General features: G+C 38.2%; 5 protein-coding genes and 1 pseudogene across 5 annotated transcripts; 4 read left to right on the top strand and 2 right to left on the bottom strand.

Moving 5' to 3' along the window:
* Positions 1–259: 259 nt before the first annotated feature.
* Positions 260–11,261, top strand: LOC141825593 (protein WEAK CHLOROPLAST MOVEMENT UNDER BLUE LIGHT-like 3). The gene is made up of 5 exons (XM_074712977.1): positions 260–574; positions 1,103–1,196; positions 9,524–9,615; positions 9,704–9,871; positions 9,954–11,261. Exons 1-5 carry the CDS (start codon positions 260–262, stop codon positions 11,259–11,261), a joined length of 1,977 nt encoding a protein of 658 aa, XP_074569078.1.
* LOC141845126 (uncharacterized) lies at positions 2,670–3,490 on the top strand. Its single transcript, XM_074733178.1, has 3 exons — positions 2,670–2,802; positions 2,886–2,967; positions 3,069–3,490. The coding sequence occupies exons 1-3, from the start codon at positions 2,791–2,793 to the stop codon at positions 3,242–3,244; spliced, it is 270 nt and encodes an 89-aa protein (XP_074589279.1). The 5' UTR covers positions 2,670–2,790; the 3' UTR covers positions 3,245–3,490.
* LOC141845117 (cysteine-rich receptor-like protein kinase 43) lies at positions 5,633–8,683 on the top strand (annotated as a pseudogene).
* A 604-nt stretch (positions 11,262–11,865) lies between the features above and the next one.
* Positions 11,866–12,596, top strand: LOC141842699 (uncharacterized). The gene has a single exon (XM_074730730.1). It carries the CDS (start codon positions 11,944–11,946, stop codon positions 12,337–12,339), a length of 396 nt encoding a protein of 131 aa, XP_074586831.1. The 5' UTR covers positions 11,866–11,943; the 3' UTR covers positions 12,340–12,596.
* Positions 12,597–13,637: 1,041 nt separating this feature from the next.
* On the bottom strand, positions 13,638–15,293 carry LOC141843849 (GDSL esterase/lipase At2g27360-like). The gene is made up of 5 exons (XM_074731870.1): positions 15,012–15,293; positions 14,516–14,904; positions 14,175–14,442; positions 13,889–14,102; positions 13,638–13,800 (listed from the first exon to the last, which is right to left on the bottom strand). Exons 1-5 carry the CDS (start codon positions 15,253–15,255, stop codon positions 13,761–13,763), a joined length of 1,155 nt encoding a protein of 384 aa, XP_074587971.1. The 5' UTR covers positions 15,256–15,293; the 3' UTR covers positions 13,638–13,760.
* A 6,533-nt stretch (positions 15,294–21,826) lies between these two features.
* LOC141847431 (transcription factor MYB1-like) lies at positions 21,827–22,958 on the bottom strand. Its single transcript, XM_074735480.1, has 3 exons — positions 22,820–22,958; positions 22,523–22,652; positions 21,827–22,394 (listed from the first exon to the last, which is right to left on the bottom strand). Exons 1-3 carry the CDS (start codon positions 22,950–22,952, stop codon positions 21,827–21,829), a joined length of 831 nt encoding a protein of 276 aa, XP_074591581.1. The 5' UTR covers positions 22,953–22,958.
* Between the last annotated feature and the right edge of the window lie 1,813 nt (positions 22,959–24,771).

Below are 24,771 nucleotides of genomic sequence, written 5' to 3'. Positions count from 1 at the left end.
CGAATTCGAGGGTCTTCATTTTGAAAAGAGTGGTCTCTCGCTCGTCTTCTTTTCGAGTTGGGTTTGCTGCCTTAATTGTCGCGCTTTAGATCTGTACCGTCGATGCTCGAAAGCGCATGCTCTTGTATTGATTCCCGCTCGTTATATGATAAAGAGAAAAGGTATTTAAAAACGACATCTCGATCTTGTTCTGGTTGCGGAGAAAAGAAGAGACAGAACGGCGGCAATTTTCTAGGGTTAGGATGAAGGCTCCGGTGAGATGGAGGCGGCGAGGGGGGCGTTCGAGCGGTGGCAGGTGGTGTCCAATGACAAGGGGCGTCGGGTGGTGCACCACTACCTCAATGGCGCCGGCGGCGGGGCGGATCTGGCGGTGGTGGGCCGGGAGAAGAGCTCCCGGCACGTGTCCTACGTCGTCCCCAATCAGTTCGTCAGATCTCTCTTGAACAGACCCTATCTCCTGCCGTCCTCGCCCTCTTCGTCGTCGTCGTCGTCGCCGCAGTCGCCGCCGGCGGCCCTATTGTTCAAGTGGCGCTCAAGGAGGGAGGACATGACTGGTTATCATCTCTCGTCTCAGGTATGCGGGATAAGGAGTTGATGGTAAGAAAATAGAGACGAAGAACCCAACCAGATATCTAATGTGTCCTTTAGGAGTTCCCCCTGGGGCAGGAACCAACTGTTCGTTCCATGGCTTCTTTCTTTGACAAGTGCCTAGGCCCATTGAAGCCTGTGAGAGATTAGGGCTTGGTGCCCCTCTCCTAGCGCCCAAGAAAGAGACTTGAAACTCTTCGTTACAAGGGAAGGGCATCTGCGCCCAACAGTGGGTCTCCTTTCCATCCTCCGTTGATTGTCTGGTATGAAGGATTCACCTCCACCTGCCTCCACCTCCAAAGAACCTCAGCGTATAAATGATTAGCAACAATTTATCAGCTGACCGCATGCTGAGTGGGGATACCTCAAGTGAAAGGGAGGTTGGCATTCCAGACCTGATCAAGGATCACCAGTTCAAGCCGAAATGGAGTTCATCTAAGAAGAGGAAATATCGAAGGGAAGCGAATCTTGAAGCTGTTTCCCCTCTTCAGAAACAACATTCTGTAATGAGCAGATGTCGATGTCAGGGCTCACAGGAGCATATTCATGTGGAAGCTTTGTGCTGCCAAAGTCCCCATTTCAGTGCTCCTATGATTCTTTGGAGCCTGGTGATGTCCCAGTGATATTTTCACAATTGTACATCCCCTAAATCTCAGGGAAATGTGATACTTATTTGAGGATCGTCCACAACCTTGGTGATGCAGTTTTCCAGCATCTTCATGTGTTGTCAAACCAGGAATTTTGAAAAATGAATAAAGTCCCTGAGCTGACAAATTCAACATTGACAATCTTGGGTATTTCACTTCATTCTTCTTTTTGCCTTTTCGAAATTACATGGGGGTGTTTCCTAATCCTTGGTTCTTCATGGTGGACGGCACAATGAAATGACAACTTTGACCGTTTGTGATAGTTATAAAGTCAGTTGGTTGCCCATTTTTACCCTCAAACTTCGTGATCAAATCGCCTATTTGGAGTATTTGACTTTGTAGTTGATCAAATTTGCTCCAAAATCAGATCCACCAAAAACTCTCCACAAAATCAGAGGGAAAAAACTTTTTTGTCCTATCTGAAACATGTTAAGATTAGTGGACAAGGTCAGGTCCATGGATGTGATTGAGTAGTACGCAAGTGGTGGTTCATGAATGAGGTTTAGTAGTACGCAAGCTCGAGGATGGCAAGGAAAGTAGGGTGGAGGCCAAGGGTTTCTTTTCCCTCTCTTCTTCCTCTTTCCCATTTCCATACTCATCAAGAAAAGGGCGAAGTACGACAAGTATAAGAGAATCCACAACTCATCAAGACTGCAATTAAATTAGAGCCCCAAACCAAATTTTCCTTCTGATAAAGCCAAAGTGGTTGATTGAAATGGGATACCATCAACTTAAAGATGCTGTCTCCAGACAACTATGATCTACCACCTATGTGATCACTTCCTGGACCCTTTCCATCATGAACTCTGTCCAAGCATAGCATATTGCACTGTCAGCAGTGAAGTGGTAAAGAATATGTAATCTCGGTATCTGATCCTTCTCCAATACTCTTAAATATCAGTTTCATTTTGCCCAAATCATGCATCCCACTCTAATAAATACCCAATAGGCAATCTTTTTACACATTTTTTTGCCATACCCAAAATACAACTACTAAACACCTTAATATGAACCAAAACATCTTCAAATTATAAAATAAGACTAAATTTATGGGAGTATGGATGATGCTCTTAATTTATGAATTTATGTACTCGGGAGCCTAAAAGGTTAGAATCTGGTTTTACTTTGTTATTTGAAGCTATTTTAGTCCATTAAAATGTTTTAGATAATAAAAACAATGATAATAGAGGTATTCTGAGTTTAAAAAGAGTAGGTAAGAGAATATGCACCTTCTGAACAAAAATGAAACCATCGTATGTGATATTGAAAATTTACTTTAAAAAAAAAACTTGCTTTATCACCTGTTTATGGACTTGCCCGTTCATGGTGCAAGGAAAACTGAAGGATGAGGCAAAGCACGAGGATGCAACCCAATTCTCTTGGCTTCAACCAGAATCAGATTCTTCCACACAGACCCAAGAAGGGCGACCCAAGCTGAAGCAGATGAAAAAGAATCCATGATCTTTAAATAAATCCAACAGCTTTATGTTCACTTTTCAAGCATCTCATTCATCCCACACTCCTCTGCCAAACAATTACATCTGCTATCTGCATCATGTCACACAAGGCAAGTTTCAGTAGCAAACAAAGAAACAGTTTTAATTATAGCTTAGAGATGATTCAGCCTGATGACTCTTTCATTTTGCTCAGTTTTACTGCATGACTATGAGGATGAACATCGATTGCAATGGTTGCTACAGGAGGATCAAGAGAGCTTTGATGCAGATGCAAGGTTATACATAACGCAATCCTTCATAAAATCATGTAAATAAAATATCTATGTTGTAGATGTGCAATAAGGTGACCTTCTACTTGTTCCTTTGGGTATTGAAGAGTTGGAGAGCCATTTTGTGGAGAAGCAGCACTGCAGGGTAAGAGTGTGCGGAACCTTCATCCCCCAGGATATTGCAATTCGATTAAGGAAGAAGATTAATCGGCGAGTTGAGATCATGGAGATCAAGGAAGTGGAGGTTACCAATGATGGAACTGTAGCTCTGAAGCAACCGTAAACTTGTCCTTATGGATCAGGCATGATTCTCTAATCTTAATTGTGTAGGTAGATACATAAAAGAAGTTTATGATGATGATAGGCATATCATGGTGTAATATTTGCATGAAAGAGGGAACAAACATAAACTTGTCCTTATGGATCAGGCATGATTCTCTAATCTTAATTGTAGGTAGGTACATAAAAGAAGTTTATGATGATGATAGGGATACCATGGTGTAATATTTGCATGAAAGAGGAACGTATCTTGTGGCAAGTTATTTAGTATGTATTCAGGGAAATGGAAACCTACAAACTACTGTGTAAAATTATCTTAGTAAGAAAATTAGAGACCAAGTAATAATGTCATCTGTAAAGGAAATAGCTTAGACTAACAAAGGAGAGTGAACAGAAATGTTACCTGGTAATGCTGTTAGAAAAGGTTGTAAATGGATCTCTGATTGGATTATCCATATCTGAAGATATTACGTATTGGATTGATCAGGATCATAAATGGTTCGAAGAATTCTTCACTGGGTCTGGTTTGAGTATAAATCTCCAATTCATATATCTAACAAATGTTGGAATGTTGTCACAAACAAAATCATCTGCATTAATACCTAGCTTGCATATAAAATCTGCAGCTAAAGCACTATAAAACCCACATTTCAAGTTGATGAGTATTAAACAATGCTACAAGAAGAAGCCTTATAATCTGCCACTTTTTGAGGTCGTGAATTTTATCCCTCCTGGAGTTCTATGTAAGACTACATTTTTAACAATACTCATCATTCATATCTATTTGTATTACTTTGAGAGATTTTTTACTAGTCTCCTATCACTCTCACGTTAAATTGATTCAATTTATATCATTACACAATCTACCTACTTTTTTTTTTAATACCCATATATTTTCTCACCGCTGATGACTGAACCAGACTTAAGTACTTGTAAATGGTGATAGATTTTATGTTATTGAGCATGTGTGTGTTTTCCTCCAATTTAAAACTTCATAATCTTGAAAATCCGACTTCTAAACTAAGGTTGCAATATTCACCTAAGAAGACTACATACACCTCTCTATGTTTGAAGAAACTCTTTCCCTAGAAATGTGGTTGACTGGTAAATTAGTAGCAGTATTTTCATTCCATCCAACTGCATCCACAAGTAATATAAATTTTTCTGTCCAACATAACAAGATGATATAATTAAGACCAACAGCAATTAAAATTTAATACAAACAGATGAATCTCTCCATCAATTTGATTTTCCAAGAGATCGATTTTGATGAATCATAGTAACATTCAATCTCTATGTTCATCAAGATGAAAGGAAACTATAAAGGCAAGTAAAGGAGGTACATTTGCATGCTTCTTTTGTAAGATCTGGAACAGTTCTATAACAGCAAATATGGCATATCTAGAGAGGCACTTCAAGTTGCTCAAAATTTAAACCTACAAAATAAAGCCCTAATAACTTCAAGATAGAATTTAAGCCTTTGTCCTCTAAGCGAAGAAATGAAGTGGCATGAAACTAGCAACGGATTTCGTGCAGGATCGGCATCAGTGTCTACGCGTTCTTATTAGCGGGCCACCGCGACCCCACTGGGAAGGAACCCCATGAGGCGGCCCGCGGACTGATATGCGTACATGAAACCACTCGTGAATCCTATAAGACCACCGGTCATCATAGAGGGCCCCCAGAAGTTGAGCTTGATCCTGCAGCGAGACCGATCAATTCTTCCCCGATTGGAAGAGAAACAGCTTTATAATAATTATAAATCATAATTATATTTTATTTTTATCAATATCCATCACTATTATATAAGTAGAAATTACGATATATTCTTTTAATAATAAATAAAATATCTTATTTATAATTTTAATAAAAATGAATGTTTTTTTAATTTTTATCCTATTTTAAACAATCTCATGACATTTAACCATAACCGGGAGAGCGCAAGATCTTCTCCCACCCACCTATTCGGTTTAATTACACGCGCTATGGTCGTTGACTCGGTTTATCTGACCTCATCACCCACGTCGATGCTTATTCCATCGGTCTCAACTACTCTTCTTACTTCCATTCTCGAGGCTTGATTCATCAAGCTGCGTACGTACAAGACGATTAGACGACGGTCTCATTCACGTCATTTACGTTGTAATTAATTATAATTTTTTGATTTATTTTATATATATATATATAATCATAGAGTCATATATAATCATAAAATCGATAGTATGAAACTACTAAAATGGCAGATCCAAAAGGGAACACGTCTCTACGGTTTCCAGGCAACGATTGGATCTGACTTTCCAAAACGTGTCTTCGTCAGCGCTTTAAAAAAATGTAAAGCGAAAAAAAATTGAATAAAATAAAAATGGGAAGAGAAGGGCGAAGGAAATTGCGATCGGTGGGCAAACGCAACTCACCGTCTTCCTCGACTCCCAACTCAAGTCTTGGAATTGGTATCCGTCTCGCATCGGTTCGCCGGCGCTGTCCCTCTCCGTCGATTCGTCGTCGCCGTCGATGACCACGAGACGCAAGAAGAAGTTCTTTAACAGCCTCGCGAAGTCTCTTTTCGGAGGTAGAAAAAAAGGTTAGTTACTTGTTCTTCTTTTTTTACTTCTTCTTCTTCTCCATCGATCTGGAATTTTGAGCTTGTTTTGTTGTACTTAAGGTTGCTGTGGTAGTTGCAGCGGCGAAGGAGGAGGATGATTTGGAGGAAATCGCAGCGACGGAGGAGAAGGTGTTCCGGTACGAGACGCTGGTGGCTGCCACACACAACTTTAGCCCCAAGGAGAAGCTCGGCGAAGGAGGGTTTGGCCCCGTCTTCAAGGTAAAGTACCAAAAGAAAAAATGATCGATCGAGTCGATGGCCAATTGGGGGATTAGTGTTTTGATAAACGATGGCGGAGACTGAGTGCGCATGATGTGTTCGATGCAGGGGCAGCTGGCGGACGGGCGGATGGTGGCGGTGAAGCGGCTGGGGAGGGGATCGCGGCAGGGGGCGAGGGAGTTCCAGAACGAGGCGCTGCTGCTGTCGCGGGTGCAGCACAAGAACATTGTGAACCTATACGGTTACTGCACCCACGGCGACGAAATGCTCCTCGTCTACGAGTACGTCCCCAACAGAGCCTCGACAAGCTCCTCTTCTCCCGTAAGCACCATTGCCCTTCCCCTTGATTCTCTTCTTCCTCGCACTCTTCCCCTTCGGATTCTTTTGCACTTTTTCTTTCGCATCGCGACATATTTTCGAATTAAGTGACCAAACTCGCCACGACAGTTTGATTGACTCTCAAATCAAAATAAATTTGATAAATCACTCAATATTTTGAAACGGATTTAATTTGTCATGTAGATTATTTATTGAGTCTCTGTCGATCGTTAACTTTCAGGCTTATCATTCCTCTCGAATCGAATTCTTCTTATGAAACTGCGGAAACTAAAAAATTGGCACAATACAGACTTTATTTTAGTTCTTCAAATGTATTTATCTGTTCGATTTTATCACGTCTATCGTGAGTCGTGTTCATGCATCATCATAGTTGAGTTTTGTTACAAATGATTCCAATATAGTACTGAATCTTGATAACACCAACAAAGATAGTACTATAGTAGTCATGTTTTCCCCCTAAAGCTTCGAGTAATATGAAACATATCTTCTGCATTTTTTTTCCACGGCAACTGTAGCTTAATTTTTAAATATTTCTGCGATGTTATCGAAGGAAAAATTGGTACGCGTTGTTTGGTGAGTTCAATTGGAGCAGTATCGTATTGCTCTGAATTTTACTTAGTTTAGCTAACCGTGCTTTTTTTATTTCTGAAAGTATTTTGACTTTTCAATGCTTCTAAGTTTGACCGTCTACCAGATTCCATTCTTCTAAACTTAAATCACAATCATCATAGATAAGCTATACGTAAACTCCAAATAGTGGTCATGTCTGACATGGAAGAAAATTATCGGGTTTTCATTACGCGACATTTTGATTTGGATAAAAAAATGATTTTTTTTGACGTGACTGAGGACTCTTGTGAATCCAGCTACTTCACGAAAATGACACACTATTCTCGATTTTTTAGATTCAAGACTGTTGTCATAGTCCAATCTTATTACTTAGTAGATCAAAGGTTCAATTTTTTATTTTTATACCATGAACAGGCTGCAATTATTGGGCAAATAGGAGTTCTAAAAATTTATTTATTTTTTACTGAACTGGAATCGAGCAGGAGGAGAAGAGGGTGGTCAACGGAGGAGGAAGTCGACGGAACTGGACTGGCAGCGGCGGTTCCAGGTGATGATGGGGGTGGCGCGGGGGCTGCTGTACCTGCACGAATCGGCGCACACGTCAATCATCCACCGCGACATCAAGGCCAGCAACATCCTGCTCGACGAACGGTGGGTGCCCAAGATCGCCGACTTCGGCATGGCGCGGCTGTTCCCGGAAGACCAGACATACGTCAACACCCGCATCGCTGGCACCAATGGCTACATGGCCCCAGAGTACGTGATGCATGGCAAACTCACCGCCAAGGCTGACGTCTTCAGCTTCGGTGTCATCCTCCTCGAGCTCGTCTCTGGCCGCAAGAACACCAGCTTCAGCCTGCTCCCCGACCCCGAGGCCAACTCCCTCCTCGAATGGGTACGCTACGCTGATCTCTGTTCGATCCTAGTCTCTAAACCAGATTAACTGGAAGTATGAAGCTCTTCTAATTGATTGAATATCTGACATTATCTCAGGCATGGAAGCTTTACAGGAAGGGGCGCAGTGTGGAGATGATGGATCCTGCTCTGAAGCCCACCGCGGACGAGGAGCAGGTGGCGTTTTGCGTGCAGGTGGGTCTCCTCTGCACTCAGTCCGACCCCAAGATGCGGCCCGACATGAAGCGAGTCGTCATCGTCTTGTCGAAGAAACCGACGGCGTTGGAGGAGCCGATGAGGCCCGGTGTTCCGGGATCCCGCTATGCAAGAAGATCGCACGCAACCACCGGCGGCTCCCGCACCTCCTCTGGCGAATCTTCCTTCGTCTCCGCCTCCTCCTCTGTCTCTGCATCGACGTCCACTGCACCCTCGACGTCGGCCTCCACAGCTCCGTCGACATCGTCCTCCACCGCCTCTTCGAACACCCTCATGCGCCATGGGTTGCATCAGAAGCAGCGCCGCCTATGACGGCACTATGTTCGTTTTGCTCTTCATTCATTCTTTGTAGTTCGTTGGTATAATATGAACATGTCTGTTAGTTTAGTCGTTTTTTTTTCCAGTGTGTATAATTTGGTGGAATCGTGTAGTATTGTTGTAGTGTACACCTGAAGGCCCCTCCTACATTTTAGTTTTTTCCGCCTCAGAATTCTTTAGTTCGCTCACAATTGAACTTGTCACAGATGTACCCATAATTGACATGTATCGACAATTGAGCTTGTAATAATCCTGATCAATTCGCTCATCCTATAGCATTCTTAATTTCATCAAGGCCAACTTACTAATAGCTGCATAAATATTACGAATTACATTATCATCAAAAGCAATTGTATTTATGATGTGGTGTGTAAATTTGGTTAATGGGCACCTTCAACAACCAGACTGCATCTCAGGCATTCTTCGAAACATGACAACAGAATATTAGATGCTAAGTTCCTCAACATGTAAATTGAATAATAACACAAAAATCAGTATCCTACTTTTTTAGCTCTTGAACCTTTCCGAGAGATGCTGCATATCATTGCTTATATATCAACAGCATTCATTAATTCTATTTAATTGAACAAAAAATTCAAATTAAAATGCTTGAACAAATTCAAATTAAAACGATATTATTTTTTTTAGAAGTATATATGTTACCCAAACGTTTAAAAAATACAAATTAAATTATATTTAGTCAAAATTAGTTTCTTGTATTTATCATCTAATCTTAAACAAGCGCATTGACTTTCACTAAATATAGATCTTCTACTAATTCGAATATATCTCCATATTTTGCGCTTCATTAATTAGAATACATTTTGACACCTAAAAACTTCACAAACAAGGTGTCAATGAAGTGGTCATGAGGTGTCTAATGACCAAACAAAGTAAAAGTTGCCATTAATCTTGTCGAAATTGTCAAATTGAAGGCAAAGACAGATTATATATAATCCCCTCATCATATTGCATCTTCAAACTCTTTCACAAAGGAAGAAGGTTCATGAATGTTTTGCCTCTCTCTTTTTTCCTCCTCTCAACAAATATATATGTTTTACTTTTTTATTCTTAATTCCCCTATTCAACCTTCTGTAATTCTTATAATCATCAACTTCTGTGCAGAACATAACTTATTTGCGAAGATGCTCGAGACAGAAGCTAATCCCCATATGGTGGTCAATGAGATTTACAAGTCGGCCCTGAGCAATAGAGAGGTAAATTTATTTATTTTTTAAAATATTTTTTACAAAAATTTAATGTTTTTCTTTAAAGATTAACCAACCTTTTTCTTTTCTACAACAGGATGTCTCATCATGTGAAACAACAAGGTCGAGGAATTTTCACAAAGATGAAATGATCCAAGGGCATGGGCATATTGACACTGCTGCACCATTTGAGTCGGTTAAGGCGGCTATCAATAAGTTTGGTGGTGTTGTTCATCGTGAGGCTCAAACAATTCCAGACGCAGAGGTAAATTTAGCTTGGCTGGTTTTACGATAGCACTGAATTCAACCATTATCTGCTAACAGCGGTACTATTCTTTTATATGCAGAGACAGAAAGCTATACAACTTGAATTTGAGAAAGTACAAGAAGAAATTCTAGAGCACAGAAAAGAATATGAAGCTGTAGAAGAAATCAAAGCACGAGTGGTGAAGAAGCTAGATGATGCAAAGAGATATATCGAAGAGCTGAAGTTGGAGTTGGAGAAAGCAGAAAGTTCGGAGAGAAAGGCCAAGGAGGAAGCTGAGATTGCAGATACGAGACTGAGACGACAAATCGCGAGCTGCTCAAGTGTTGCGAACATGGCAAAAATGGAGGTTGCCAAAGAACTCATTGATGCAGATTTAGCATCAGCAAAGGAAGAGCTAGAACTGATGATGAGGGCTAAAAGGTTGGTTTCTGAATCAAATGAGATGGAGGTGAGAACCAAGGAGGAATTACTTGAGCTGGCTCAGTCTGCAAATCTTGAAGTTGAGGAACAAATGGATGAAGCAGCCTCGGATTTTCAAATTGAGCAGGACAAGTTAAACTGGGAGAAGGAATTGAAGCGAGTGGAGAATGAGTTGCAACAGCTCAATGAGCAACTCCTGCAAACAAATGAGTTGGAATCAAGACTAGACAAAGTTTCTGCTGCACTCTCTGAGAAGAAAGCTGAATTGGCTTCATTCAAAGCATTACAGGAGGCAAGGGTTGACATTGAGGAAGCAAGCAAACGAGTCATCAATCTTAAGGCTACGGCCTTTTCACTCTCTTCCGAGTTGGAGACGGAGAAGAGATTCCTTGAAAGCTTGAGAGAAAAGGAAGGCTTGGCTATTGTCTCTGTATCATCTCTTGAAGCTGAACTTGAGGCCATGAAAACCAAACTAGGACAGGTTATGGCACATGATTCATCCGATAGAGTCACCTTGTCAATAGAAGAGTATTTCAAACTTAGCCAGAAAGCGAACGAAGCGGAAGAGATGGCGAGAAGAAGGACCATCTCTGCCATCGAGCAACTCAAAGAAGCCAAGGATTCCAAAGCGAGGAGGTTGGAGGAGTTGGAGGAAGCAAATAGGAAGATCCTAAGACAGAAGAAGACATTGAATGCTATATTGGAAGAGATAGAGAAGACGAACGAAGCTAAACTTAACGTGGAGCAAGAGCTGAGGAGGCCGAGAGGGCATGAGAGGATGGCGACGAGTGGTGTCGCAAGGAGTTTATCTACGGTATCGGATCCCGGTGTCTTGTTGGATCAAGAATTCCATGTTGTTGAAGCGGATAGAGCAAGCACGATAAGGTCGAATAACTTCAACGCAGCTGGATGCGAGAGGAAGAGGAGCAAATCACTGCTTCTGAAGATTGCCAATTTTTGGGGATAAAAAAGAAGTCCTAAAGGAATAGAAACACAACACGCTTGATCTTGAATTAGAAGGAACATTTTTTTGATCCATCGAACTCTGTGTCGTTATTCATGCTTTAGCATGTCCTTGTTCAAGTGTTGAGCATTCTTGGATGATTCATTCACGTCGAAATTGGAACAGAGATGAATGCTCATTTGAAATTTCTTCCCCCCATTGTACTTTTCCATACTATTGATTCTTTCAATTATTTATTTTCTTTTTTGCTTAGTGTCCAGTAGTTGCTTGTGTTTATAATCAAGATGTGTTCTTATATGGGATTAAGTTTCTAATCCTGCTTTCTTTGACGATCTAATAAAAATATAAAATTATTGGGGGCATGTTTTAGAAAATATAAAAATACCAAAACATTAATATAAATGACAATCAATGCTTTGAAAAAAGCTTATATGAAATATGATAATACGTCGAAAGTGTGATGAAATTACAAGGGCGTTGTAAAAAGTTTTTAAAATATATAGAGTAAAAAGCGAAAAGTTTTGGTAGAATTATTTTTATTGTTAATTTTCAATATAATCTAAAGGCGTATAATAATTAATTATTTCCTTTTTCTTTTGCGCAATAGACCGTCCTCCCCTCCCGATCTGCTTCGTTTAGGGCAACTGCTTCGCACTCCTTCGGTCGGTCTATCGATCTCGATCCCATGGCCTTGGAGTGGGTGGTGCTGGGCTATGCGGCTGGCGCAGAGGCGATCATGCTTCTCTTCCTCACGCTCCCGGGCCTTGACAGCATCCGCCGAGGCCTCATCGCTGTCGTCCGCAGCGCCCTGAAGCCGCTCCTGTCGGTGGTTCCCTTCTGTCTCTTCCTTCTTGCGGACATCTACTGGAAGTACGAGACGCGACCGACCTGCGAGCAGGAGAACTCGTGCACCCCCACCGAACACATCCGCCACCAAAAATCCATGATCAAGAGCCAACGCAACGCCCTTCTCATCGCATCCGCGCTTCTTCTCTACTGGCTGCTTTTCTCCGTCACGGGTCTTTTAGTGCGCATCAACCAGCTCAACCAACGCCTCGAAAAGCTCAAGCGCTCTGATTGAGCCTGGGATCTTACAAATCCAACATGATTGCCTTCGTCTCTTCTTCAGGCTTGGCCTTTTTGGCAATTTGTTTTGCTCGACTGTTTTGATCTTTTTATTTGAAAGATTTAGTTCTTGTTTGCATCTCTGTTACTGAATACTGATATATTCTTCTTTTGGTATATCAGATCGCATGCTGTAAGATCCGCCGAAATAATCCGATGTGGTTTTTCACTGCAAATTTGAATGATTTTCATCAGGCTGAACATTATTTTTTATTCCTCCTGTTATTCTTGATGAATCAAACTTTAGCTATGGGTTTATTTTATTTCTTCAGGTTATTCTTGCCTCGCTTTGGGTTGTGTAACTATCTTATATGCTGCTTATGACTGACATCTGCTCACTGTTTCCTGAATAATTTTTGTAAAGTTCAGTGCTTTCATGTCGTTGTTTCCTTCGGCTGAACTTCATGCTTTGTATGTTCAATGATGCACATAGGTTCCCTCTTACTCGTGTTCATATTAATTTATGGATGAGTAAATTTGTGAAACTCTTACATTGCTAATCAATCCTTTTTCAGGATTATACCTTATAATTGTGTTGTTGTGGCCACAATACCATCACAGAATAAGATGTTTTTCGCATTTCCTCTCTTCTACGCGCTGCAAGATTATGATAGCTACAAGACCACAGTAGTTCAGCATAAGCTATGCTGAGGATTGACACTGTGTTTTCCTGTATACCTCTGTGTTATAATTCTGTTCTTGGTTAAACTGATACTCATTAGCAATAATCTTAAATTTCTGTGACTGATAAATCTATGAAATGTTGACTTCAAAATTTTGATAATGGATTTGTCAAAATTCACAGTGACCGGGAATTTCTTGTTGACTCTGGGAGAATAAGCCTAGATGGTTGCAGGTGATGCTATTGATCTAGCATACTTACATACTAGTTATGTGCTTGGTTGTGAATGGCAAAAATGCACTTCGATTCACTCATTAAGGCCCATTGATTTATGTTGCTTTCATTCAATATTGATTCTAAGATACATATTTGAACTATGATTTCCTAATTTGTGATTTACTGAGATGAAATGGTAGAGTATGAACTTTAGGAGAACAAGTAAACATGTGCTACTCAGCTTGACTGCAGCATATCCTCTAGTTTTACAAATTGTGTTCTTGCTTGAAAGATGTCTTCATATATCATATTTTTTTCATGTGTATCTATCTTTTTTCATTGTAGATGAACTTAACTATCCCTTTCAAAAGGAGCAATTTTGACAGGGTTGAACAATGTTTTTATGTTTCATTAAGTTGATTCTTTTAAATCTTTTTATTTGGACATGATCGTATACAAGATACATGCATCCTTTTATTCACTCCAAAGCACGTCATAATCGATTAGATGTTTTATTACATAGATAGGCGTCTACAAGTTCACTGGACGTCATTATTTGCCTCGTTTGCCTGCCTTGAGCTTCAACATATGCAAATCAAATATTCATGTTAATTTTAATCTGCAAAACAAACTAGAGTGGAAAAAAACTGAGAATTCAATCAGTTACCTGATCGTTCCAGGAGTGCTTTTGGCATCAAAAGACTTCAATATGTGACTAGCAACTATCGCATGAGCTGCCTCTGTGAGATGCAATCCGTCCCAGGAAACGTACCTTGATGGATCGCTGCACAAGATCGAGAGTGGGCTACCGCATGGGATGGAGACTGAGAAGTTATACGGCCCCTCACCTCCGCAGCAGGCGACCAATGTCTCGTCTATACCTGTCTCTCCAAGCGATGAGCAAACTTGAGGATCTAGTTAGTGATTACTAACGAAGTTAGTTTTGGTCTCACCGAATGTGCCTGGATGCAAGTAGAGATTCATTATGGGGCCATAGTAATCAGCATACAAGATCTCGGACTGCGGATACCTTCTTCGGAGGCGCTCTAGCTCACGCTGCAACAGCCGATTGTGGTATTCTATGAAATCGTTCAACCACTCGATGCATCCAGTTTTCGGATTTCGCCGGTCTTCTTGATAGACTGTGAGGTACAATGGGCTGCATCCTAATGGAAAAATCCCAGATACTAGTATCGTCTCTGCTCCTCCTTGAATCAAACTCTGTCAATGAATTAGGAACAAGTAATTCGATCGATAGAAATGTATTTCAATCTGAAATATTCTGATTTCTCACATCTGTCGTTGCACCGATTGCATGGACAACCAAGGGAGCGTATCTTTGGATGTCAGTGCTGTTCACTCTGTCTAGGAGCAACAAGTGAATGTAATCGTTAATCCCCATCTCGCCTATGAAGAAGAACGGCTTGGCTTCCGGCGTTACGAATTCGTAGAGATCGGGTTGTTGTATTAGTTTTTCTGAAGGAAAAGAGCGTTGGTATTGATGGAACCATGAAAGCTGGACGTTGAAGGAGTAATCCGCACATGAAATGTTCGTCCCCTGGGCTTCGAAGAAGGCAAGCGCGCAGGCTCCAGCCACGGCAAAGTTAGCTCCTCGCTTCAAGTGCTCCTTGCTATTGTTTCCCGCGAGATAGGGTGCTACTAGCGGCAGCCCCAGTGCTTGTGCTGAGAAATCATACCTTAGTGTTTGCTTGCAGAGATAGATATTGACGCTAAACAATTTTGTCCAAGAAAACACTCTAAAAAAAAACAGATCTCCAAATATGTAATACCAATAAAGTCCACGACGAGTCGGCCATCCGAGAAGCGGCCGGTAGGATGTCTGAAGTAAGTCTCGCCGTAGGGTAGATGGTTCGCTGGTATCACATCGCCACCAAAGTAAGCTAAGTTTCCGGTGTCAGTGAGTGAGTTTCCGAAAGCTAATAGCGCAGAATAACCACCAGTTGCTGGAGCAACGATGAAGAGGAGGAGGAAAAGAACAAGACAAGGGAAGGTGGTGTAGAGGGAAGGGACCATGGCTGCCCAAACTGTACCAAACGGAAGAAGGCTCCTGCTGCATTCCTTGGATGACGAAGAATGCGCGGCTTATACTTTGAACGACGAGTTCTCTTCTGTGTTTTTTTTTTTTTTTTGTACTTTTTGTCGAACACATAGGCGGCGGCGCTGGCAATTCGTTGACAAAATTTACATAGTTCTTCCTTCTATAAGTTTCTAGCTAATTAACACACAAAACCATGCCGTTTTAAAATTTGATTATTGTAATGTAACTTCAAAACTTTATTAATTATTTATCGACTTTCATAAATGGTTTGTTCAACGGTATTTAGTGTTTACTAATTAGTGTTCAACTAATGTAACCCCAAATATTAATTTTTCATGACTATATAAATAGACAGTTTAAAATAATAAATGCAATAACTTCCTTTATAAGCTTAATAGTAAAAAGTTTAATCTTAAAGTTCAAGATATACACCAGACTTAAATTTTATATTGCTCGAATTTATTTAATAAGATAGCTGAGCAAAGTAAGCCAAACTAAAATAATTAACATGAGTCATTAAAAAAATTATTCTAAGCAATTGAAATAGTTATTGAATTTTATAGCTTTGTTTAAATATTATAAGGGTCTCAATTTCAATAAAACTTTAATATCATAAATTTATTGTTTATTACAGAAACGTCTTTAATATTTATAAATTTGAGAAAACATACTATTAATAAACGTTAAAAAATCTTTATTCATAAATATTATATATATATTCAAATTTATTTATTTAATTACCCTTAACTTGAACGAATATAAACATCACCAAGCATCCACAGCCGTAGTCAAACCACATAATCGTGGACAGGATAGTAGATAATCATATTGGGCAAATCGATTGTGCCGTGTTAATTAAGAAGAATGAAGGACCATAAAAAACGTAGCTATTAGAACAAATTGAAGGAATTAAGATTCACAAAATGTTGGAGCATCAGAATGCATCAAGCCAATCGAAAGAGTGGCCAATGCCAGAATCACAGCTCAGAATCGTTCTCGGCAACGTACAGCGCTGACAACGCTATCAGAAGTAAGCGCATCAGAGACTCTAATTTATTGCCTTTTGCTTTGGATAAACAAGAGGAATACAATCAAAACAAGGGGGAAACTATTTTTTGGATTTTTGAGAGACAAAAAAGCACATTCAGAACTCGAATATAAAGCAGAATTCTCCAGTTCAACAAAATGTAAATCGAGCCATGTGCAGACATGGAATCGAACTGGGAACAAGAAAAGGAAATACATTTTATGATTTCGATTTAAAAGAGCGAGCTTTCAAGGATAACTATTTCACGCGCGATGAAAAGAATCGAGATATTCGATTTCTGAGTTTGATGGTATCTTTGCGAAGTCATCGCGGATCAAAATGTCATTGAATAAAAAGGGAAGATGAAAACAGCATCTACGAGAAGAGATCAGGACAGAGAAAGGCGGGTAAAAACCGAAGCAGGTTCTCTTTGTCAAAGAAATCGAACCGTGAACAAGAAAAAACAAAAGGTTTTTACGATTTCGGAACCGACAGAGATGTGTAAAGGCTCAGACGCTATGAAATGATCGACATCTTTGATTTCTGAATTTGGTGACACATTTGCAAGACGAAAATGTCGTGAATGAAAAAGGAAGAAGACGATAAACAACAACAAGAAGAGATCGAGAGAACGGAGGCTGATGGTGAATGGAGCAGCGCCACCGCAATGAAAACTGATTTGCCACTGTAGACATCTAACATATTTATAGCGATGTAGGACGGAGTTAAACCCTAGCTTCAGTTAATTGACGAATGTACCCATAATGATTAATGTAGAATTACATACCCGTTCGAAACATGTTTAAATAAAATTTATAAATGTGGGCTAAATTAAAATTAGGCCATTTTACTACATTTACAAATTGCAAATCAATATTGGTTTTTATAAATCATCTTCCGTGGCTAATTTTTTTCCAATTACTCTTTAAATTTCATCTTCCTCTCAAAATCCAAATTGCGTCATAATTTTTCAAACTATATATTATTTGAATTCTTTCTGAACCTATTTGAAACACGATCGAGAAATTCAAAGATGTAATTCTATCACCCGATTCCTTTTCAGACAAAAAACAAATTCCCTTCTTTGAAAGAGAATGATTTTTCGGATGACTTCAGCTCGAAGCGTTTCATTTTGGCATTATATGAATTATATATTTATCATTCAAGTCTCAGACAAAATTCATTTGCATTTGATTATGAATTAAAAGGTGGGTGAATACTGTTTCTTCTGGATGGTTAAGGTTGATTAAATTCTGTACGTACTATTTTAAACTATTGCTTTATTTAAATAAGCTTTCTCAAACCTTGATACCAAACTAATTAATTAATTAGCCTCCTCCTGTTGGAAGAATATTATATATGCAGTCCACTTCATTATATTTCAGCAAAAATGAAGTGGACTGCATATATGTTTGGATTGTTAGTTGCCAATCAATCATTAATGATGCCAACTAACTGAACACAATATCAGTAATATATATGATCAGTAAGATAGTTTTGTTCTCTCTTTATTAAGCAAGCTAGCTGTTTTCTATTTAAGCACAAAAGATCTAATGGCAAAATTACTTTAATCAGATATGCAGGTGCTCTTGTGCTGGCTACTTAAATATATAACAAATTTGAGAGTTGAGCTTGTTAAACAAGTAGAGATTTGTGTTAAACATTGCATTTGTCCTCTCTTTTCAAGGAAGAAAAATACAGATTCTATTAAAGTCTGAGGAGACAATCTAAACTCATTGTGAAGGTGCTTCATAAGGTGGAATGTGACTTAGGTTGTATCCAAGAACATCAATTTGCCAAGAGGGTCGTCATATCGATCGATCACTTTGTAATATAATGCATGGAAGGATGCATGCAGCAAGTAATTATGCGCTCATTTTACTTCAGGATGTCTTAACCATAATGAGATTTTGCAGATGATGAATGAATGGTTAATCCTGAAAACCTGATTTCTTGTTTTATTTTATGGAACGAATTTTCCTTCTCTTTTTGATATTATAAATGGACTTGGCTCACCTTCTGTTCGATGTCATTAATTGTTGGTTGCTGTAGGAGATTGAATTACTGAAGTTGATTGGTTTCACTATATAAAATTTTTTTTCTTCTTGCACTTAATTTCTAATAACCTAGTTTGAAGCTGTAACCTAGTTCTTATGTGTTTAATCATCCAAAATTAAGAATGAAAGAATGGTGCTAAGCATGCATGGTAGGGTATTTATATTTGACAAATTTGACTCCATACTTTGGAAGAAAGTTTAGTTTTTGTATTTATTCCTTTTTCCCCTAAAAAAAGTTAAACAAAATACACTACAAAAAGATAAGGAAGAGTTGTCCGATCCGTGCAAAATAAACATATGGTTGTACAATTATGAAATATTTCTAAACAAATCAAGCATGTCTTTCTCCAAGAGATTATATATGATAATTTGAATCAAACATATTTTAAAAAAAGTTGGATTACCCCTCAGTGTCCTATTTTACATGACTATAACTCTATAAGCCAAGCACGACTCACTAACATCTCGCCTCTACCCGCAAACTTAATGCACTTCGATGAGTCATTCTCGTTGCACATGCAATGATCATCTCAATGGTCGTGCTCCTAAGACCTAAATGCTACTTATCGCATCAATGAATTAATATATGGCAATTTCGTTGTGTTGTGTGTGTTTCATGTATATGTACGTCATCATCGACAATAATGCTTCTGTCTAAGTTTTAGGTCGCACGTGCATAAAAGACGCCGGCCTAGCAATATAAAAAAAAAAAAAGACATCGCCAGCTTGCTCGATGCCATACCTGAAAAATACGAAATAATCGAAGATGGTCCCATTGTACTCTGTCCATTCACTGTGACGGTACAATGTTGGAAAAACGGGGAAAGTATTCATACCTTAATTCATAAAAGACAATTGACGACGTACATGGAAAGAAATTAATATATTTGTGGCGATAATTGGAGATCATTAATTGCATGGATTCCCATCTTTGTGACATTTCCTCCCCGATTAAAGTAATTGCAAGGGACGGAACGTCGACAAATGTCCACTTTTTTGTTTGTTTGTTTGAGAAAATGGCCACCATTATAATTGGCTTGTATATATTAGAAAAGAAAAAAATATATGGAAACAATTAATAGTAATAAATAGTGAAAGTTACAATTATTATTTTATTTTTGAAACTTTGGAGAAATTTTTTAGTTCTTTCTATATAGGACTGATATATAGAATCAACATATATGATATTTTTTACTTTGAGTTTAAGCTTTTATGATTTTATTTATAGATTTTAATTAAAAGGTCTAAATACATGATCTTAATTCTTTATGTATTTATAATGTGAAACTTTGATTCTAATCCAACATTTTCTTCCTCATGTTTGGTACTATAGAATATCGTTAGTCATTAGATGTATCATTCTTCTAAAAAAAAAATCTACAATCATATTAATTGATCCATTGGTTCGACTTAGAGATAGAGGTTAAATTTAGTTGTATATTCTTTAATTTACTTCACATATAAAAATCAAGATTTTCTAAGATATGTTCTAAATGTCATTGTACACACAACATCGAAACAGTTAAGGAAGTTGATTAAAAAACCATTTTTTTGTTTTTTTCTTTCCCGAGGAAAAAGGGCGTCTTGAAAATGAAACAGATTTAATAGTGGTTGATGATATATTACTTTTATTACTTTCAGATTGTTCTTAGTTTACGGCTAGCATTTTCTTTATTTTTTTATCAAAAAATATATTTAAAACCCCGATTAATTCATTTGTGTATATGTGAAAAGCACAAATAGTGTATTGGATTGTCAAAATTTTCTAGAATTTATATTTGAATTAAATTCTATGAATCTATTTATGTGAATCTCTACAAGTTTCTATGATATTTCTATCATGTCCTATAAATTTCATCACATGATAATTCAACAGCAAACGTCTCTTGCTTCAAATAGTGTCACAGTCATTAATTATCTTAATTACTATCAAGCACAATAATCTAGTTGGAATGGTTGGTGTGTCTCTCTTTCAAATAATAATAAGATAATGACTAGCACGGCGCATGATCAACGGACTTTGTCTAATTACTTATTTAAAGAAATGGTTTTAGCTAAGTATATAGATCAAATTCATAAAATATATGTGGTTATTTATTATCATATGCTTTATCTTATTTTAAAAAATAAATTCTCTCTATATAAATAATTTTCAACGCGAATAGATAATACGATTCAAAAGGAATCACAAATTAAATAAAATTTAAATAGGCCATCAAAATCATAATAACGATCACAAAATTAAAGTTGATGACAAGCTCGATGTAGTATTAAAAAAATGGAGATTATTTTATTGGTATTTTGAGATATAAGAATTAAAAAAGATGAGAAAGAATTGAAGGTGTTGACTCTAAGATGGAACGTGATCGCAATAGTCGTTAGAAGTTATTCATTGCACATAAGGAATTAGCCGGTCTGTAAGGTACTACCAATGTCATACTTATTATTTGATCTATTGTTTTTCCTCTTTCTACAGGGAAAGGAAAACAAAACAATAATAAATTTTCAGCTAACAGAAAACAAAATTCCAATAAAACACGTGCTTCTACTATTGTGGACATGTAGGTAGCAGCCAGCTGTTCTTGGATTATTTTATACACCACGTGCTATTGATGCTACGTGTTTACCTCGTGATTCGTGAAGGAGTGGATTGCCAATTTGTTTGCTTAGTAGAAGACAAACATGGAGAGGAACAAATTATATATTTATTTTTCTTATAATACTGAATCTCTCATTTCCTTAAAGTTATTCTTAATTTCATGTCATTAGATTCTTTCGTTTGTTATCATCCTCATTTCACCTTTACCTCGTTCATTGCTATCTATAAACACTACGTAACGTCAATTTCATCTCGTTTTAAACTAGCTAAATTAAATATAGAATAAAATCAAAGAAGATATCATTAATTATATCTATCATGGGATTCAATATGTTCAGACTTGTCAGGCATATGACATGACAGGATAACTAAATGAAATTGATTAATTTGACTACTGATTCGATTTTTTTTTTAAAACAATATCTCTCCCACTCAAATTAATTTATGGATAAACGTACAAAAAAAAGTCATAATTTGTTCAGCTTTTCGTACATCAAAATATACATCGGGGGAAAAATGTAATTGCAAGTTAATTAATTTACTTAATTTCCATGTAAATGTTTACCGTTATTTCTTATAAGTAGGTTTTATTTTTCACTATCGATTTGAAGTACTAGAAATTCATTTGGTTTTCATAGAAGTGATTTTTTTTTGTCAATTATATTACAAGCACTTAACAAAAAGCAATATAATACTTTCCAAAAATTAAAACGAAGATTTTGCTAAAAGTTAAATAGGTATTTTTTTGCTTATATATTAATTAACCATTCCACTTTAATAAAAGTGTTCAGCATGGACTATAATTACAAAGACTCGACGAGCTAGAGCGTGGAATGGTGCGATTGGCCTCCCCAGACTGCTGGCTAGAAGTCCAGTAAGTTCATCCACTCATTCTCCCCGTCAAGAAGAGAATCCATGGAGGTTAGGTCGAATTCGGCTTGGAGCTGATCAAAGCCACCTTCCTTCTCCGGCAAGTTCTCGTTCAGTCCATGGAAGAAGAAGGCGTCGTCGTCGTCGTCAAGCGAGAAGCTGAGGCGCGGATCCTGTGCACTCTTTTGAGCCTCCTGTTGGGGCAGCAGTTCTTCTGAGGGATCAACTGATGGCAGCAGCTGCTGGAGCTGCTCTAAATAACTGAGTGATGGCTGCGGCAGCGCCGCCGGCGGTGGTTGGAGGAGTAGCTGCTCTTGCTGGAAGAATGTCCTGGTGCACCTCTGGGCCTTGGGTTGGATGATAGCAGTGATCCTGTTGGGACCAGGAGCCGCTTCTGTCCCTGCTCTCTCCGGAGATGGATCCGAGTAATTAGCAGTAATAATAAGGTCGTCTCTGTTGCATTTGGATGCTCCCCGAACTTTCTTGCCCAAAGTTGTGTTCCAGTAATTCTTGATTTCATTGTCTGTTCGCCCTGGCAGGCGTCCTGCAATCAGAGACCACCTGTACACAGACAATTTTTAAGTCATTTTGATTGTATATCTACAATATACATAACTTTCTTCGACGTCATATTATACTTTACGTATGTATTGATTCATACGGGACCCATAATAAACCCCTCTCACCACCTGTTGCCCAGGAGCTTGTGGAGTCTAACGATGAGTTCCTCCTCGTCGGCGGAGATGTTGCCTCGTTTAATGCCGGGCCGCAAGTAGTTGAGCCACCGCAGGCGGCAGCTCTTCCCGCACCGATTCAGGCCTGTACAGTAGATATATCACAAACTCCATAATCTTCGAGACGGCATGAATATAATTAATTAATGCGAATAATGAGGTATAATATGTAATCGACAAGGGTTATATATATATATATATATATATATCATGCATGCCATGCATGTGTGTTTGGGACGATGTATAGATCACCTGCTTTCTTGGGGAGGTTCCTCCACTTGCCTTCTCCGTGAGTGTTGATGTAGGACACAAGGATCTGGTCTTCAATGGCAGTCCATGCCCCTCTGTTAATCCCTTCCTTGGCACAGCACGGCTTCCTCCCCATCTCTAGCTCTTGGCTGATGGAATTAATTTGAGGAAGAACATTGAATTCAGTCACCATATATAGCTAGGTAGAACTTAGAAGGCCCAGCAGGTCACTGTTCATAGAGAGCTGATGGAGTGCTAGAATTTTGAAAGTTAGATAGAGCAGCCAGGTAGTTGTTAGAGGAAGAATTGCTTTAAATAATTTACGTGGGCACATGCAGCCTGTGTATGGTGAATAATTAACAATTAACAAAGCAATTAATTCCACATGTAATTACAGGATAGTATTTACCGCGTGCTAAATGTGTCGTATCTATCAATATTTAATTTAATCATTCAAGAAGATGATGGCGACATTTGGTGTTCATTGATTGGCTGGCTACCTGTGTACTAGTATGGAACAATTTGATTCTAATTAATTTGAAAACTGGGCATTTAATCGATTTTCTTCTTTTTTGTTCCAACAATCATTCAAGATGTTCAACATCAACGCAATGGGTTCTTAGATGAAATTGAAAAGAATAAAAAATAATTAAGATCTCAATCATCAAACCATCACCGATGTTAGCATCTTAATTAATTACTTAGAACCGAATACGTCTCGACCGACCAACTTATTAAATACAACCTAGACTCGACAGAGAAATTCAATATATATATGAGCTTTAAACATATTCTACAATTCTAACAATCCACCATTGATCCAAGTTGGCAGCTCTGAGATAAGATAAGCTAACAACATAATTGTGTCTGCATTGATCTTGAATTTATTTATTTTTATGGTATTATCAAATTTCTGATCATATCACTATTTTGCAGCTTATTTCAAATAGTGTATATAATGACTTTATCAATATATAAATCTTATGTTCCTGGCCTAATATATAATTAAAATCTTTCAGGCCCCATTAATAAAGTGATCCTTACTATAATACTTTGAGATAATAATATTATTGATCATAATAATATATTATATATAATTATTTTGATGTCTAGCAAACTTAGATAAACACGAATAAACTCCTAATTTAAATAACTATTTACAATGAATGAGATCAATTATAGATGACAACTAAATCAATCAAAATATATACAAATCTTCACAAATATACATATATCTAATCAAATATGCCCCCTCAAAATGGAGGTTATGAAGAAACGCCAATCTTGAATATCAAACTAAGAAGGCGAGCACTGGATAATGAATTAATAAAAGCATCAGCAAGTTGATCTCTTGACGAAATATGAGAAACACATATCTTGACACCTTAGACAAGTTTGTGAACAAAATGGTAGTCCAAGACATTATACTTCATACAAGAGTGAAAAATCGGAATAGCACAAAAATAGATGGTTCCAATATTATCACTATAAATAATAGGTATAGGCGAAATACGAATACACAATTATAGAAGGAGATAATTACAAATTTAATAAATTGATCTTAACAGAATCAAGAGATGTTTTGGAGGCAGCAATGAACGAAATCAAGTTGGGCGGGAGAGCACCAATGATAGTGTTGAGAAGTAATTGGTCTTAACGCATCCAAAGCAAATGGTCAGGGTCGGGGACCATGGAATTACTTCGAGAGATGGTGGGATATATACGGGTATGAATTGGAGCCATCAATACAACCATGAGGTGATAACTAATAAAAAGATATTGAAATTGGAGGTGCTAGGTTGGGTAATTAGTGGAAGTGAGTTTCAAAGGGGCTTGGGTTGCCATGTTAATGGCAATAAGATTGTGTGAAGGGGAATGGTGCACTGGTCATCATGATGGAGATGGTGGAGACGGCGAAAGAGGTCGAGGAGGCTATTGGCATGGATTTTTGGAGG

Source organism: Curcuma longa, chromosome 1 (genome assembly GCF_044706935.1).
Source record: "Curcuma longa cultivar G26 ecotype Majalengka, Jawa Barat chromosome 1, ITB_CL_G26_1.1, whole genome shotgun sequence".
Lineage (NCBI taxonomy): Eukaryota > Viridiplantae > Streptophyta > Magnoliopsida > Zingiberales > Zingiberaceae > Curcuma > Curcuma longa.
The sequence above is the reverse complement of the archived record's forward strand: the minus strand, read 5'-3'. Positions and strand labels throughout refer to the sequence as shown.